The 19578-nt window shown below is 34.1% G+C and overlaps 1 protein-coding gene across 3 annotated transcripts in view; it reads left to right on the forward strand.

Annotated features, from left to right (window-relative positions):
• znf385b (zinc finger protein 385B) overlaps positions 1 to 15166 on the forward strand; it is an 82082-nt gene extending 66916 nt beyond the window's left edge. For all 3 annotated transcript variants that reach the window (XM_066687964.1, XM_066687966.1, XM_066687965.1), the window contains 5 exons: positions 7429 to 7594; positions 10164 to 10430; positions 11195 to 11376; positions 12032 to 12133; positions 12876 to 15166. In XM_066687964.1, coding sequence (XP_066544061.1) covers positions 7429 to 7594; positions 10164 to 10430; positions 11195 to 11376; positions 12032 to 12133; positions 12876 to 13085 — 927 coding nt within the window. In that variant the 3' untranslated portion in view covers positions 13086 to 15166. The remainder of the gene's footprint in view (positions 1 to 7428; positions 7595 to 10163; positions 10431 to 11194; positions 11377 to 12031; positions 12134 to 12875) is intronic.
• Positions 15167 to 19578: the final 4412 nt, after the last annotated feature.

A 19578-nucleotide genomic window follows, 5' to 3' on the forward strand; every position in this document is an offset into this window, starting at 1 on the left:
ACTGAGCAATCCACAACCACAAACTGTTGCTGTTACCACAGTTAATGATTCATGTCCACTATACCACCATTTCAAATCCTGTCCTGTAGTTTAGCTTTAAAGCTATGCTCACCATAAAAGCACAGCAAGAAAAAGTTGAAATGTCTAAATATTAACTGTAGATACTGTGATACGTTACCAGAAAACAGTGCTTTCTGTAAATTGTCATTTATAGCAATGGTGCTAGGATTATGCATTTTGTTTCCTGTAATTATAAAAGATATCCTATAATTTAAACAAACCTACTTAATTACTAACCTCCCCTCACTCTGCAGTACCTATTCACTCGAATTCACCATTGTCTAACACAATTGTTCAGGGATGGCTATTCAGGTGTGTTTAAGGATATTTGGTAGTGAACAACACATTAATTTATTACTGATTCAAAGTGTCATATGTTTCTTATAAATAACTTATGTTATTAAGTAACTCAGTGTCCAGTGTAACACAAAATGCAGAGAAGACACTGCAATACAAGTGATCAACACAGAGCCAGTTTATTTCCTGTCAGGCATATGTAGGTGCATGTTATAAACGGGTAATGGGGGAAAGAAAACAAACAATACTGACTTCAGAGTTGTTGATATTGGGTGTGCTAATCCAGATGAAGAAAGAAAAAGTACAATGTGCTTATGTCACTTTGACATAAACAGATCATACCCATTGTGACAAGCAGTAGGTTGTGAGTATAAACAATTAGGCATGATGGAGGGTCTCAAGCACAATCTGCTCCTTTGTTTTACTCAATTGTGTTGAAAATCCTATTATGGTAAACATGAGCATAAAATGGCTAGACTGTTTCAGGTGGTAAACATGATCATTTAGCTAAATTTTAAAAATAAATTCTCATGTATTTTCTTTGTACATCTTGAATTATTTGAACATAATACCTGGTGTTTTGTTAAAGATAGCTTAAAGTCAATTACTGTATGTTAATGATACTATTGTATAAATGCACTTGAAACAACCTTGAGTTTATAAATGACTAATATGAAGGATTTCATATTAATCCTCCTGCTTTTTTTAGGAAAGTGCCCTTCATGAAAAACATGCACACAGTTAAGATTTTATTCCAGCAGTGTTGGAAACATATTTTTAATTGTGCAATTATACTGGAGGCAAAGCCACAGCAAAAGACAGGTGCATGACATGCATTTTTTCTATGATACATATTATATGTATTTTTTTCATATAATAGTTTTGTGGCTTCATAAATCGTTTAAATTATATTCTAATTGAAATATTTACAACATAATTATAAATCATTCTGCTTTCCAGGAGTGACTGAATGTGTTTTTTTCTATTGTTAAGACCAAGCCTTTCACAGGCTGATAACTTTGTTCCACTTCCGCTGGCATGGTCACAGATCATGTTATAGCCTTTGAGCTATAGCAATATACCAAGACTCGCATTGCAGGTGCAAGAGATATTTGTTTGCTGCCATTGCAAATTGAAGAAACATCATGAATCATGAATACACTGCCCACTGCATTCTAAAATGTCTATACATTTTGTCAACATACACATAAAATGCATGTGCAGTGTAAAGGATCAACAAGCAAACACTTTTAGTAAATCAATCATTAATAGCATTGTTTTTTTTTTGTTTTTTTTTATGGAGTTTTTAATGCACTGGTCAATTGAATCAACTAGTATATACCTAAGCAACATAGTTTAAGAGAACATAAAAAATAATAAGAAATGTACTAATGGATGTTTTTTTTGTAATGCTTTTTAGTGTTTAAATGCTCATGAACACCAGTTTTATAAGTGCTCTAGTTTGCCAAGTTTTTATGTGACTCCTGCCAAAAGATAAATTGAAAGTGTTTCTGGAGTTTGACTTAATATTAGGCAAGGCCAGAGCATTCATGAAAATAAATACATAAACAAATGAATGATTGAATGGAAAGCAAAGACCTCAACATGTAGTTGTGATTTATAGGATAATGTAATTCACCTTTGCAGATCTTGGACCACTTCTTGCATTATCCTCTATTGTACATATTTCATTGAGAACCTTTTGCATTGCATGTCTGTTAGAAGTTTCCCTGTAAATGTATAATGTAATATAATCAGTCAAATAATAATAATAATAATAATAATAATAATAATAATAATAACATAGGTTTGTCAGTTCAACAATACTGAACTGACTCTTGCTGAAATGGAGTTTAGTATTATCCATCTCATGCCAACACATCTGCAGATCTCTTTCATGAATGTTTTACCATATATTCTTGAGGATTTTGTTGAATATGTGTCTTTTTATTAATATACATCACTCATTTGCAGTTGTGGCAATTATCATTCTAGCAACATGGGTAGTTGTGTGCCACCAATGGGCCATATTCAATCCACATTTATTCAGTTATATGGTGTGGCTTTGGTTAGCTTCAGAAAGCCACCCTAATGTAAAATGATTGTGATTTAAGTAATAATAATGGAATATTTTTTTTATTTACCATTGGCAATGTCAATTGGCAAATTAGACGCAGGCTTAAATTATGGATAATTCAAATTTGACATCTGTATAGTCATCCCTGTTTATGTAAAAAGTGAAACATACAAACAAATGCAAAACATAATTTTGCTTTTGAATATTATACTTTTATTTTATTTTTTTAAGTAAGAGAAAACACATTTTGAAATTCACCCTTTAGACTGTTAGCTGAAGGAACTTTTGTTTAAGACAGTGAATTAAAGTTGGAATGTGGTTCCTCGCATATAATATTAATTACAGAAATTATTGTAATAGATCAGGTTTAAAGAAGTAGCATAAAAAATAGATCAAAGAGAGAATGAACAGGAAAATGGCTCTTTCCTGGCAGACCATTTGATGTTATCTGATCTCTTAGTGGCTGTCCTGTCTGAAATAAAAGCTATGAACTCAAGTCTTAGTGAACTGAAAGCACCAAACCTTTAAATTAAATTAACCATGGATGGCAACTGTAGAAGGCCATGTCAAATCTGCTGTCCTCATTAAAGCTTAATATCCTCTTGGAGACGGCTGTAGTTAAGATATAGGGTACAGGGTGGTGCCGGGGTTGGTGTGATCAATAATATCTGTTATGCAAGTGGAAAAACTTTTTTATTTTGATTTAATCCTTTACTTTAACTAGTGTGTGTAGAAATAACATCTAAGTTATTATCAAGCTGTTAACAATTTAACTGTGAGGAGATTGACCAGAAGGCATTAGAAGATTGAATGTAACAAGATAAGAGGAGCTGAGAACTTGTGATGTCTTCTTTCCATGTTAAGGTTTCCAGTCGCAATTAGTAAGAATGAGGTATGATTAATTTAAAAGTGAGCTTTTCTTTGAAGATAAGGGGATAATCTGTTGTCTCGGGGGATACTGATTTGGAGACGATAGGAGCCTAGAAGGGCAGAATGGATTAAGTTGGCCTTCTGTAAAACCATAAAAAAAGGGAAATAAATAAAGTGAACTGCATGAGAGAGGGATACAAGCTGGTGATCTGAGATAATACACGTTAGAGGCGATGAAACGATCCATATAAAAGAAACACAGTTTTCTTCTCCTGTTCGTGAAACACGCAAACAAATATATATTCTGTGGACTTGGACTTGTAATTGTTTTATTTAAGCTAATGCAAATAGTACACTGGACCAAACACTTTCAAAATCACCCTGTAGAATTTTATAATTAAACAATCTGGGGAATTGGATTACAATTTATAAAGGGTCTTGAATATTGAACATGGGAAATTAGCATTTAGCTGTAGTGAATGATGGCTGAGGTTAACTGGAAAGAAATAAACTATATTCACAGCACTTTTTATCACAAATTTGGGAGTTAAAATGTACTTTCACAATCGATGGCAATGCATTTTGTGGATTATCGGCCCTGAATTTCAGGATGCTAGAAATCTGTTTACAATTTTTTCAAGCAGCTTTCAAAGTTAATTAAGAACGCTTGTCTTTTTGTAAAGCTTAATCAGTAAATGAACTCATGAATTAGAAGGATACAGTAGCAAGTTGTAGTCCCAGATGTTAATTTATCCATTCAGACATTGGCTGTTAAGTGGTTTGCTGTGGGTAAGAAGCAATTTTTTAATCCTAAATTTGAAATTAATGCTCTCATTTAAAGACTCACAATTTATTTTCCTGTGTAGAACCATTTATATTTTTCAAATGTATGTTTCTGTATTTCATGATATACTAATCAGTGTTTTAGAGTAAATGAGTTTGTATGCCTGGCAAAAAGTCTTCATGACTTAAATTCCCAGCTTTGATTGAACTTAAACTATTAAGTAAAGACAAAGCAATATCAAAAGTTTTCCTTTGATACTCATCTGTACTTTAACCTAGAATTTAAATTATAATTTTAAAGCCATGTTTCTTTTTCTAGACCCAAGTGAGATTGCATGCATTCAGTATACAAAAAGGGAATGAACAGCTAATACATTTGACAGTTGGCGTGAATACACAAAACATTCATAACCCTTAATTGGCTGATTCATCTGTGCGATTCAGTGATTCAGCACAGAGGCCTGTACACTGAATGCCTTAGGAGTCTGTCGAGCTAACACAACCAGAGGACATAAATGGATTATAGCGTTTTGTCATTACCTGTTAAAAGGGAAAGAGCATTTTGAGAGCCCTCCAATGTGACGGAGCTGGCACTGTGTTCACACTGAATTTTAGAGCCATTGTAGGAGTTGACAAAATTATCAGAAGTGTTTTAATTTAATTAACTTAGAGCCAATGCTGTAGTGACACTCTGCGATGTCCTCATGCAAAACACGCTGTAATAGTGTATGGATTTGTTTGTTTTTAACAGGTCTCTTTGTACAGTAGATGAGGATTGAATGGAGTGAATCAAATGCAGTAGTAGGGTAATACTGATATTGCAGGCAGCTCTTTTTGCAAATATCAGCAGAAAGGCTTACTAGTTCTCAGTACCTAATAAGCCTTTCTCTTGAGTGCACTTACATCTCCTTTTGTGGTAGCAAATTATCTTTGCAAATAATGTATTAAAGGTCTTATGGCTACCCTATGGAAACATATTATTACTTATTATTATATGGCTTCCATGTGTGTTATGCTATGCTCAGCTGTTTTAGTATAATGTTGTGCTCTGGGGTACAATTTTGAATAATGTATAATAATACAGATGCAACCCTCTCTTTCGAGAAGTGCAATCATCGGTGTCACTACTGAGATGTCACAAAAACGCTGAGTGTCACTCGTGTTCGAGTCACCATTGTCTGAGCTCCATTGTGGAAATTCAGTACAGCACTCACTCAGGCAGTGAAAACCATCGAACAACTGACAGTTATCTTCATATCTCAGAGGTGATGCTGTTTGTTGTAGTTCTTTGGTTCTTTATCATTTGAATTTGTCTGATAAATCATTCAAAACTGCAACCCAGGCCAAATTTTTCAAAAGCAACTTGAGATATGAAAACACACATAGTCAGACAGATGATATGTTATAATTGTTCTATAGGGCAGCCACAAAACCTTTAATAGAGCATGTACATGTTTCTTTATTTGTACATAGAGTCCCCAGACAATGTAATTCCTGTACAAAGTTGAATCACCCTAAAAACAATGTGCTTTTAGTTTCATCATTCGAAGATAATGAAAAGTGTATTTAAAGAGCCAGTATGTTGTTGTTTAAATACATTGTCAACAAATATGCCTATCCTGTAGCAGTCCCCAATTAATTACTGCACCTATAGTTCAGGAGAGATTTATGCATACTGCTCTTTAAATTAAGATACAATCACACAATCCGGTGCATACTCTGTATTACTATATGTACGGTGCTCTTGTATATGAATATGTTCAGTCATGTTGTCACTTGAATGAATAGTTTGGCTATTATGGTGACTGATGGTGCAAGCAACCTCTTGTAGTTGTTAAGAGAAATGCAACTTTGGCTTTGTGTTCTCTTGTCATGTTTGTGCCATTGCTGCATACTGCCTTCATATTCATAGGCTGCTTCACTTGCTCAAGTGAACAGCATCCAATGTTCCTAGTATATATTTAGTTCTATGCTTTTGGTTTAGATTTGCATGTGTCAACAAAAACTAAATTCCAACGCAGAATTCTACCTGAGATCTGTAGCACTGTGCTCTTAGCAGTCACTCTGTGTCATTACATTAGTAGCATGCTTTATTTATGGATTTTGTTTGTTTTGATTACAAAATATGATATTAACTATGGGAGTTAATATATTTCTTTCAATAGAGGCACCTTTACAATGTAGCAAGAAATGTTAAATTGTCTGCAGCTATTCAACTTAATCCATCCCCCCCAAAAAACAAGATAAAAATAAAAAGGATAATTTCTATGGCTTTTTGTTTGACTGATCATCTGTGGCAAATGGGTGCATTATGTAAAATTGATGCATTACTTTGATGTCAACTGTGATTTATGCTACCACAGCTGAGATGTTCTTCATGAGCAATATGTTTTACCTCGCTTTGTATTAAACTGTATCAGAGGTAAATGGAGTTAGATACATTTGCTGCAGTGCAGTTTTCCACTGCTCCTCCTAGCTACAAAGCAATGCCAAAAATAACTTAAAAAGTGCTTCTGTAATTATGTAATAAAGCAGTGTAGATATTTGCTAAATAAAAATGCATCTGAATAGATACAATGATTAAAAGCTACATAAAGATTCAGTGGCATTCAGGTTCAAACCACACATAATATATAAATATATATATATATATATATATATATATATATATATATATATATATATATATATATACACACATAGCTAAATACATAAATTAATACATCAACAAACAAATTAAATAGATGTGTGTAAACAGTAGACAGTCATAACATTGTTTTTAGTATTTGTTTGTGACCAAATATATCAAATATTAATAAAGTAGGTCTAGATGACATAACAAAAACATGAATTAAAGATATTTTCTGAAATTGCATGCCTCCTTTGGATCTACTTGCTAAATCATCTTAGAATAGCCCCCATAACTACATCATAAATTCAAATAGGACTTAATCCAACTTAATCATTCTTTAAATTCTATACCACAAGACTTGTATACTGTAGTGTACAAATCTGCAAACACTAGCTTGAATCAATTTTTTTCCTGCACCATTTGAAATTTATTTACACATTTTAACATAGACTTTCCTGAGAGTCAATTAAATGAATTCCTCAAATGTTATTTTTATTGGTTTGTTTGGCTGGTCGGTGTTCCTTTGAATTGATAAGTGTTGTATATCTTAATATATGCAACCAATCAAGTACAAGTATATTGTAAAACATCCCTGCAAAATAAAGGGTGCCTTCTATTGAAAGTTGTTTTTCTTCTGTATTGTTGCCCATGATGTGATAAAGTGTGAGAAATGAGCCTGATTGCATGGTTCATTTGTTCTCCTTTGTAGAGCCAAGCCGAGGCACACTACAAAGGCAGTAAACATGCCAAGAAGCTCAAAGCACAGGAGTCCATGAAAAATAAGCAGAAAACTGCTTCTACCAAGGACAGCGCAAAGACAATCACCACCTCCACCACTTCCACTGCAGTCACTGCCAACAGCTCTGACAAACCAGGTTAATTGCAACTTTTGTTTTTGTTCACATTCACTTCTGTTCCTCCACGTGCTGGTTGTGTGTGATTGCATGCTGGTGTTCACCGCTCACCATCACAGACCTCTTTTTTGTCATTAATAACTACTCCCCACCCACCCCACTTCATAAGGTATGCTTTATCATTTAAAAAGGCCTCTAAAAGTATTGTACTCATTTGTATTTGGTACTCTGAACGTGTTTAAAACCACAACACCGCCATCTCAAAACTCATTTTCCTCACTGTAGGTAAGTAAGTGCGCTTTGTGTAAACACTTTGGATTTCCACTTCCCAGGTGTGTTAGGGTTGGCTAAATATAGTCAAACAACAATGAGATCACTTTTCATGACATCGAATCTTTTGTGAACTGACTTTGATGGTGGTTTTGGAAGATAGGAGTTTTTTATTTGTTTGTTATTCTGTTTATTTGAGCATGCATTTTTGTTGCTAGCAACTATACCACCTTGGATGTGAGTCAAATACATTCATTCATTAATTCATACATACATACATACATACATACATTCATTCATTCATACATACATAATTTTGGGCCAGAACTTCCACACCATTACCAAGTATGATGACGGGGGGGAGATGTGCTTTTAAAGATCCCATGGGAATTTTCTCATTATCAGGGGTGATATTCCTGTTGTTGTGACCATATTCACCAGAAGTCTATAAAATTCAGACACCACCTTCAGAAACGAGAAAAACTGTTGAAATGTATAATCTGAAAACTGTATTTAATATTTTTTGGGCAATACAATACATTTTACATGTCAGTGTAAAAAAATTAATGAATTATATAAAACAATGAATTATACAAAAGCTGTTTGATGGTTGAGATGATTTTGTGCAAAACTTAAAAAAGCACAGGACACTGCAGATGGGGTTTATAGCCTACTTATTTTCAGTAACTTCCAAGAAAATCACAGTACTGCAGCTTCTTCAGACAATTTTCCTCATTTGTATCCAGCATCTTTTTGGGATCACCAGAGATTAATGCCAGACTGATTCACCAAGGACTTTGTGGCCCTCATGCTGTGATGATAGTGTATTAATATAAGCTCTGTTTAGACCATCGCCTGTATCAGGAGCTCTGTAATTGCTCTCCAGATTTCTGCCAGTTGAGGATGAAGTGGGATTTAGTTTACATTGAGAAAGTAGGATATCTAAATCATTAAAATTGCTAACTGCAATACTTTATATAACAGAACAGTTTATACGATATCCTAAAATACAGCACGGTAGATTATCCATACAAATATGTTGAGTTCTCTGGATTGACACTGATAGACTAGACTTTTACTTTTAAAAATAAGTATTACTATAAAGTTTGCTTTCCTGGAATCTCCTGAACACATGTTGAAAGTGCTGTAAGGAAAATAAAAATCATATTAAAATAATTTCCTTTTCATGAACATAATTAGGATATTAGTTGTTTCACAACATTAGCTTTAACACACTTAAATGTACAATTACTTTTGTTATAGTGCATTATATTAACACTCTCACTTCTCCCTTATATTGCCATTACCTTAAGTGCATACTTTTTTTTGTTTTGTTTTTTTTAAATGCAATTTAGTGATATTTAATCTGAAATGTAATGTATATTCATGTGATTTTAAACAACCCATCTTTTGAATGTCTAACTGTGAGTACATTTGTGACCCAGTGGTAGCTTGATAACAGCTAATTGCACAGTGACTTTGATTTCCATTTAAACCAGTATTAAATTGTAATTGTGTATTTTAAATGGCCTGTTATTCGGTGCAATGTGTTTTCAACTGGCACAGACACGCTACATGAATTAATGATACAGAATAGTTTTAACTTACTTTATATAACAGTTAAGATCATGAGTAAAGTGTTGTGGCACAGAAAACCTACTACCTTTTGAGCCATTAGATTTATTTTATTTTTAAATAAACAAAGCAAATGCTCTCTGTTAAAATATAAAACTATGCACACAAAATATATTTTTTAGCACTAACCAACAGCAGAAGCATATCATCCCTGTGGATCTCGGAGTTTCATAGAAATCGATTTTTCTATGCCTTGCATTGAGTCTGGTTTGAGATGTTGGAGAAATACATACATTTCTTGGTTTGGCTTATGGATGTATTCAGATCTGTATTCTGAGGTCTGTATTGTTTAAGGTGTAAAGGTATGCCTGGAACAGTACTCCGCTTTCTTAACTTTGTATTAAGTGGGAATTGAACCTGGATCATCAGGTACCATGGCAGACGTGCTGTCTGTGTAAGTACAAGAGCCAGGGGTTTGTTAGCCAGGCAACAGATTGTATTACTCAGCTGCTGGGGAGTTTATACAAGGGGTAAACTCTGTGAAGAAAACAATCTTCCCTTGGGATCGGGATTGTGCTACTGACAAGAAAAGTGTGGAAGACAGCTGGGTTTTCTTTGTTTCGTTTCAGGGTTTTTTCCTGTTGTTTTTGTTTTTTAAATTAGCCTTCCTGTAAGGCAAAAATGTGACTCAGAAATTATTGCGTACTTTCCAGGATTAACCGTGCCATTGTATGTTTCTTATTAGAAAAGAAGTCGGGGTCTCTTTGTACTCCAAAAGCTGTGCCGCCGAAAGCTTTGGTCGCTGTTGTACCCAACTTGCCTAAGCCGGTGTCTGAAACGACGACTGCAACGACCCCCACGGAGCCGCCAGCACCTGGGCCAGTGATGAAGAATGGAAACGGTACCACAGCTGTCGCTGAATCTGAAGAGGAGAAAGCCAAGAAGCTCCTTTATTGCTCACTATGCAAAGTGGCCGTGAACTCCCTGTCACAACTGGAGGCACACAACACAGGTTTGCAATGCTTTTTTCAATTTGATAGAACCCCAGGGAAACCAAAATTACTGTCACAGCAAATGAAACTCTTCCTTATAGGGTGAAAAGTATCTTCATCATGGCCTATGTGTTCTGGGAATTCATATTATTTATTTATTTTTAATCTCCCTTGGCAAATTCATTGCAAGGAAGGACTCAACTTCTGCTCGATTTAAATTGGGTAACACAATAATTATTGTAATTAACAGTTGCTTAGTAATAAACATATGAGCAGGAGTGGGTAACATTAAACATTTGGCCTTTAACAAGGGTTATAATAAAATGTTTTGCAGCGAAAGAGAATAGAAACAGAATTATAGTTTAACATTATAATTGTCAATTCAAATTTGTATGCATGGTCTTTACTCATATTTCAGCTGTCTAATTTATTGCCATGACAACAAGTGAAGCTGCAATAATTGGTATTCGTATGTAATGTAAATTAGATTGTGTAAAGGATATACGAATAAAGGAGCAATGGGTTATGTATGTTGAGCTGTTAAAACGTCCTTATGGCTTTCATTAGAAATTATGCGTAAAATTAAAGAGAATTGAGTTTTCCTATTGGCTTTTAATCTATATCCAGATTTCATGGGTGCATAATGTACACATGGACAGATTATTTGAATTTAATGTATTCTTCCACAGAGATACAGTATATTTATTCTGTAAGTCTTGTAATTGTGTGGTGATGTTCTAAAACAAAGTGAATATCTTTATTATTCAATATTTGTTCAACTTAGGTTCAAAGCACAAAACAATGCTTGAAGCTCGAAATGGAGCGGGTCCAATTAAGGCATATCCCAGACCTGGATCAAAACTCAAGGTGCAGACGACCGTTGTTAAGGGGTCAGGTTTACAAAACAAGACGTTCCATTGTGAAATATGCGATGTTCACGTCAACTCTGAAATCCAGCTTAAACAGGTACACAATATAACATTTGTAATTGAGGGCATGGGTGTCTAAGCAATAATTATATTTTCTGCTTTTGGGGTACGTTTCTATACATCACAGAGTTTCATAATCATATCTCCACAATCACTGATGTCTTTTCTGAACCCATGCCAAACATTAATCTAGTCAATCTGACTGTAGTTTTTATGGGAAGAGTCTCAAAATGATGACAGTTGGTAAAGAGTATGGTTTTCTCCAGATCAAATCCAGTACATTGCACCATATGTGTACAGCTGTGTCTGTATTCTAAAGAAAGCATTGCCATTCTATACTCATCCATATGATTACACAGTAATGTGGGTTCTTAACCACGTTGTTTAGAAACCGTGTTTTGCATACCATCCTCAGCATCATATAATCTTTGGAAACATGGAATCTGGCTCCAATTTTCCTAATTGCATTTGATCATAAGATTTCAACATAGACTATCTCTTGATGTTTTTTGTTTTTTTTCATTTTAAAGAGCTCTATTTATATCGTTGTGTACTAGTATATATAATGTATACAGTTTTCATGGACCACATACATTTAAAATATTTTTTTCATTGTGTTATAGTGAGGATATCGCTAATTCGAAAACATGTATATTGACTCTATTCCTTTGCACTACGTTCTTCTATTGCAGCACATTTCCAGCAGGAGGCACAAGGACAGGGTCGCAGGCAAACCCATGAAACCTAAATACAGCCCCTACAACAAACAGCAGCGCAGCTCAAGTGTTTTGGCAGTAAGAGCAATTTCTAGACTGAAGTTATGCCTTATTACGCTGACACTGTTAATTGGGAATTGGATGAAAACGAAATATATGTTATAATACTAATCTGTTTTCTTGTTTCTTCTTAATTAGTTTGTGTTTAATTATGCACTGTAAAAGCAAAAGCCACTTGGAAATGTCTCATGATGGATTGAAAATCCTAAACCTACCCTTGATTTGCTTCAGTGTGTCTTCCATATGACTTTGCATTCATTCTGTGTGACACTATTAAACCAAGCTGACCTTGCTACTTAGTGTGACAGTATCCTAAGGATATCACAGGTCTAGGGCATTAAATGTTAATATACCAACCCATGTTCATAAGCTGATTTTATTATGCTAGGCACATTTTATAGCCATGATTAAGACATGCACAGATTATACTCAAATATTCCAGCTGGGCTGGTGATTACTTTAGGCTCTGTGTTTATTTTACACTAATGGCAAAGCTCAGCTCTGTAAACTGGCATTTCTCTTTACAGTCTTAAAAAAAAAACATGATTTTTCATAATATTTTAATAAATCAAATATTCAGCCAGCCTCAGTAAATAAATATAATATTGTTCAGTAAGATTTGGTTGTATTTAAATAATATGTAAACCTGCTTCATCAATAACAAAAGCAACATCAAATCCTTACCTTCCATTATGATTAAGAAAGGTGGGTGTTTCTTATTTATTGATTTAATTATCTTTTTTTTTTTTTCTTTCTTCAGGCCAAACTTGCATTCCAGAAGGACTTTAAGCCATTATCTCCTGCTTTTATTTCACCACCCTTCTCCCCGTCAGCTGTACCCTCTCTTTCTCTGCACCCTCGACCCAATACCTCAATCTTTCAGACGCCTGCATTACCACCCTCTCTCTTAAGAGCCGCACCAGGGCCAATGCGTACGACGGCGGGATCAATCCTCTTCGCACCGTACTGACTCCTCAGCAGGACCTGACAATGAAAGGCCAGTAGCGATGGCTTATCCAGGCTTGCGTGAGCTGAAAGACCTCTCCTCTGACCTAGCCATGGTGTGTACCGTACACATCTGAACCGTGTGACCAATGCGGCAACTTTTATATGGACAGCTATTGGAATTTCGGAGCTTGAACAATGTATTTATGAAATTGTTTACCCTCAACTTCCTCCGTCATGAGCACTCGTCAACAAGAATGGATGTATAGAGGCCTGGATATCAAAATCAAACAAAGGAACTGAAGAGCATCAAACTGCTTCCTGATTGACTTGAAAATACCATGGTCTTCCTAATCAATGAAACGGACAACTCCAACTGCACAAATATAGCAGTGTGGCTAACATCCCAAGAAAAGGACAGTATACGATTTTCTTTTTGTCTTGATGTTGTCAGGGACTGTGTAATGCTGTTTTAGGCCCCGGTATTGTTGTGTATTATTGTGTAGTTATCAGATGTATCTCAACTAATTTAAAGCTTATTAGTTTTTTGTTTAGCTGTCTGGCTGCCTAATTATTTTGACATTACATACCAGTCTTATTTCTTTTCACGTTTCATTAAAAAAAAAAAAATTAAAAAAATAGATAGCCATACTTTTTTTTTTTTAATCCTCTCAAAGCAACCGTACTATCATCTTAAAAATGTAATTAAGTAGGTTTCTTACTGGGTTTGTTGCTGTCTGTTGTTAGGCTTTTTTGGTTTGTTTGTTTTTTCAAAGAAAAAAATCCTAGAATTGCACATTTACCATTTATCTTGCCTGTTATCTGGCAAGAAAATCATGGGCCTTTCATTTTTATGTAGTTTAAAACTATTCTTCATTTGTAATGGTGCTGCATTACTTTGTGGCCCTTTGATGCAATAATGTACAGAACATTAGATATATATATTTACAATAGTGTTTTTAATGTTTACCTTACAGGTTGCAATACTAACTGTCTTGTAAAAGGGCAGTGGATAAGTAGTGCACAGATGAAATTATTTGTATTTTTAGAATCTGAGAGAAAAAAAGCAATCTACACCAAGAATTTTAAAAGTTTTTGTTCATTAGATTCTGTGGGGTATTTGTTTAGTGCATAGTACATATGTATTAAAGAAGAGTGTGTACATTTAAAATGTACCTTTTCAATAAAAGAATATATTTAAATGAGCTATTCTCATATTATATATTTACTTTTTAATGAGGTTTTAAACATCCTAAAGATGTAAAATGTATGTTTAAATTTCAGTTTACATAAATGAAACCTGCTGAAGAGTTTCAGAAAGAAGCATGTTCAGAATTGGACATCAGAATCTGGATATTTTCATCTCTTTACTGTGTATACAGTATTTATTTTCTGTGTGTTTACTATTATAACAAGGGGAATTAATGAAGAAATAAATGAGGTTTCCAAGCCAGAGCAAACCCAAACCCAGCTGTGTGGAGCCCATTTTGTCTGCTGTTTGAGATTGTTTTCTCTGTTCAAACCTGCCTGTTACCTCCTTTGATGTCAAATAATGCAATGGTTTAAATCTGAGTGTAACGTTTCAACAAAACTGCATCTAAAAGAAAATTATTTTATTCAGTTTTATTGTGGGGTTTATAATGACCTTGTTAAGTTGGTTATTAAATGTTTGTATTATGTCACTAAATATCATCAGATTTCAAATGAAAATTAATCTTAAAATCCTGACTATGGTGAATGTGGCTTTTAAAAGTATTAAACAAGGAACCCTTTATAAAGGAATAAATACACCTCCATTTTATTAATGTATAATTTCGGTCCTTCTTTACATTCAATTTACAATGAAAGTGATGCTTTTGTAAGGAAAACAAACAAAGTAAAACATACCTGTACATATTTATCCTTCTATGGGTAATGGTGTGGAGAGTGATCTGAAATCTTTCTCACTGTGAACGTTGTAATGCTTTCATATCCCACAGGTGACCATTGCTTGTGTGATTCTCTTATTATTTAAAAGCAGTCAAGCAAAAGGTGATCTATCCTACACTACAGAAAACTAAATATTGCATTGTGACTTCAGAACAAATAATAAAAGCAATAAACTAACTCTGCAATGTTTGACAATTTTATTCTCCTATTTTCAATAGAAACTAAATGTTTACCTTGCTAACAGATTTTATTTCTCTGTAGCTCTGTGTAGTTGTCTAGTGTAGCTGAGATAAATGGCTCATGGATGTGTCCTTGGACTCCTCCGGATAGACTGAATAAAACAGCTTTTAAAATGAATCGGTAAGTATATTGGTTTGGCTTGATGGCTGAAAGCAATAGCGATGTTTGGTTTTAACTTCAAATTGTGTCTTCTGACTTATTCAGTAACTTCCTCTAAGCTTACATGCAAGCTGTTCCTCTTAATGTAATATGTTTTGTCATGTGGTTGTATTTATATAGAAAGTACATGCATTTGTTCCATTGCTAGTTTTGGGAATTTGAAGGTCCTTATTTTTATTAAATAAAAGCATTAATGGAATAATATGTTTTTCAGTATTTCAACAATCCAGATCACTTATGTTCATCAAAATAGAGTTGATTTCAAAGGCATGCAATTATCTTATGTAATATGAAATGTTTCGAAGATTAGTTTGAATCCTGCTCTTCTATACACTCGCCTGTAATCAATGCAGTAGATGTATGCAAGTTATTCAGTTCTTCACCTTGCAAATAACATTTACTGCATTTAGTGTGTTATATTAAGCTCTCTCAGGCATCTACGCTTAAAGCAATATATTGTTTCTTTGGCCTACTTTATGGAGAATGACAAAATATTCTTCACATTACGGGAACTGAGTTGTTTTAATCAATGTTGTAAACATTTTTTTTATAACTCATCATTTCTATTGAAATCACCTTAATATATGGCTTAATCACATTTGTTTTGACCTACATGTTGTGGAGTACCCATTTGAAACATTTTGTGTTAAACAAAACACCTCTGATTGAAACTGTAGCTCCATTGGACCACTCACATCAAAAGAAACCAAGAAATTAAGCCTCTGTGTTGAATATGGTTTATCAAATTAACATGTTAAGTGATGCCTGTGAATCCCTTCGAGTAAAATATGTATAAGTATTATGTTTATAAAACCTAAGTGGCATCTGTATTAATCGGACAGATCCACATTATGTAAATGAGATCATGTATACTCACTTTTTTTTGTGTTAGAACTTCATACTAAACGCTATATGAATGACATGCAGTGAATTTTAATTTGGTATGGTTTTACAGCAGATTTTTTACACCTATATCTTGAAAAGGGGTCTAATGCATCTTTTTTTATTTTATTGTAAAACCTTGAACAAAAAAATCTTAATCTACCATACAGGCCAAATGTGAGTAGTATGACCTTAAAGACCTGGAGCTGCAAGAAACTAGATATGATTCTGTCAGCAGAAATCACCATCATGTATTACCTACATTTGTAGAAGACATTCATCAGTGGCAAGTGATATACAGAGGACAGCATCAGACCAGAACTCACTGATATTTGAACAACAATCTGTTACAATGAGAAAATACTTTTTATATTCCACAAAAAACAATTAATTCTGAATCACTGCTGAACAAACTGCAATTTATAGGTAGATAGATTACTTTTGGAAAAGGGAGCAGAAACAATACTTTTGTATTTTTAGTTCCCATTCAGGCCCCATTTTCTCCACTGTTTGTAATATAAAGGAAAGTACAGGTATTGACAAACCACTTATTTTTAGCGGTTTAATAGTTTTTTTTTGTTGTTGTTGTTGATGATTTTTATAAACCACAAAAGTCAAGTGAGGTTACATACAAAAGTAAAGTACACATGTAACAACTACCTGAATTCTTTGTATTGCAATTAAAGCCCATTAGCTAACGAACAGCCATGTATTGCAGATGTGAATCATTTTATTAATAATAATAATCGTTACATACTTTTTTCATATATAAGAAAGTGTGTACTGATTTATTGATGGAGTATTTGTTAATCTGTTCATAAATATACCTAACTAACAGTTGATTAATATCAGATGTAACTGAAATGTAATAGGTGAATGAGGTGAATCATCTTAGCGGTCTATAGGGTGGCAGGTTTTTAGAGTATAGGCAACCGCCTGTAACTGCATAAAGAATTAGTCACTTAATTCATACATTAACTGTTATTTTTGTTATTAACTGAAATAATGCAGAAATTTAAAATACATTTTCACATGATATCTCTTAAAAGGCAAAGTGCTTTTAAAGCTAGGTGGCTAATTGAAATGACTGTAATGTGAAACTGCACTGTGAAGCAATTACCTTTGATATACATACAAATGGGACCATGGAAAAAATGCACAGGAGGGCAATATGATGTTGGATGACAATTTCCCCAGGGTCCCATTTGGAAGTATACCATATTTAATTGCACAGCAGTACACCGTTTCTATGGTACAGTTGGTGAAATATGCTAATGCTATATGTAATATACAACCCTCCAAATGATGAAGGATTAGCGACAGAATTCAAAATGTTATTGTTTCTTTTATTTGCACCTGATGATTAATGTATCCAAATCAATGTGTGCTTTAACAGTCCCAACAACCTTCTGACTTCATATTTATGCACAAAAGGTGCCTGTGATTAGTACAGATTTTTTTTCTATTTTTGAAGACAAAAGAAAACTTACCTGAAGCAATTAAAACTTGATACAATGTTTGCCAAGAACATGTAAAGAAGGGGAATTAAAAAAAAAAAAAAAAAGCGGTTCCTTTGATTATAGGAAAGAAGTCCACGGTAATTTTTAACTTGCAAATCTGGATATATATGGGTCTTTGCTTTCACATCAAAGCAGCCAAGCTCTGTAAACATCAGCAGAGGGAATTATCCGTATCCCGTGTTTTCCAACAGTGCATGAAGTGAAAAGGTTTAATAAAATACCTCTTTTACTGTGTTGTTTTAAAGCTTATTTCAGTACCACATTAAACTCCCATTTCAAAGGAGTTGGCACCTAATGAGAAAATTGCTTGACACCACAGAGATGACACCTGCCATCATTCCTGTTTTGTCCCTTCTGTTATCTATGAATAATAGTGTATTTGCATAAAATGGAAATACATGTGTATTCAATAGAAAAGCAAGCGCTGTGGTTTGGTTGAACCCCAAGTAAATAAAACATATGGCATGTGCACCAAATGCTATTCTACATTTCAATGTGTTTCATTGTAATTAAATTATTTTAAAATTGCTTTGAGGCGCATCTGTCATATTTAGTTAATAGTGTTTTGACCCTTAAACTGGGTTTATGCACTTACTTTCCACTCTGAATTCACCAGTGTTTTTGTGTGATTAAGTAGACCCAGGTACTGCATACAAAAACCTTAGAGATAAGTAAAGTATGTTTTCTCTAATATTATTTTATAATGCTGGTATGTAATGAGTTTTATCTGAGGTATTACTTGAAAGTTCTTTCCATTGGAGTCTGTTTTTATGTTCAAAGCTTACCTTTGTGTGCTGATGCTTACTTTTTAGGTTTTATAATGTATGTAAACTCATTAAGTCACTGTTTATTTAAAGTTGTTAAAATCAAATGGTTGTTTTAATATACCAGCTCAAGAGCTTGGATATAGGCGCCAACCTGAGCAGCTTGTAGTGCAGCAGTAGGTGCACATAAAATCTATATATTAGTTAAAATGTTTAAACTTTAGCTGCACTGGGCCTTGACACTTGCACTGAGTCACATATTTGTAAATCACTTGGTTTGTTCTCCTTCAGTAATGATCAAGTGTTTAACACATACATGTTATGGACTCCCGGTAACAACAAATATACTTGTATTTATGTACTACGCTGTTTGCAACACACCACAGTTCCTATGACTGATCTGTGGCTGCAGTATTATACTCTTGAAATTGTATCTGCTGGTTTCAGTGCCAGACATGGGTGCATACCAGGAATATGTGCATTAGAGAGCTGTAAATCCCCGTGATGGGCAGGAGGATTCACTCTCTTGAATTAATATCTACAGTGCATAATCATCCGTGCTTGTTGTTTGTAAAGGACTTGAACTGCATATTGCTGTAGCTGTGAAGCCGAAGCCGAGTCGTTTACTTTAAGATTAGTCCCGTACTCCAGAGAATATAGGAAATGATAGCAGAACTGTGTCCATTTTAATTTCCGAATAATAAAACTAATACAGCTACCACAAAATAAGGTTGTTTCCCTACTCAAACTGCATGGAAATGTATGATCCGTGAAGATTGTATAGTAAGCCTAGATAAACAGAAATTATTAAGGAGTTTAATGGTTTCAAATTCTGAAAGCATTGCAGGCAGGTGAGCTACAACACTTATCAATCTCAATTAAAGCTCCCTTTTTAAAATGAATATCTCAAACTTTGTTTCTTTATGCCTCCTTGCCATCTTTATAACCTTGTTTCTGGCAGCGTTTACTATCTGTCTTTGAAGTCTCTGCCATCATTTAGCATTAATAACATATCTTAAATTTG

The sequence above is a fragment of the Amia ocellicauda genome, chromosome 16 (assembly GCF_036373705.1).
Source record: "Amia ocellicauda isolate fAmiCal2 chromosome 16, fAmiCal2.hap1, whole genome shotgun sequence".
NCBI lineage: Eukaryota > Metazoa > Chordata > Actinopteri > Amiiformes > Amiidae > Amia > Amia ocellicauda.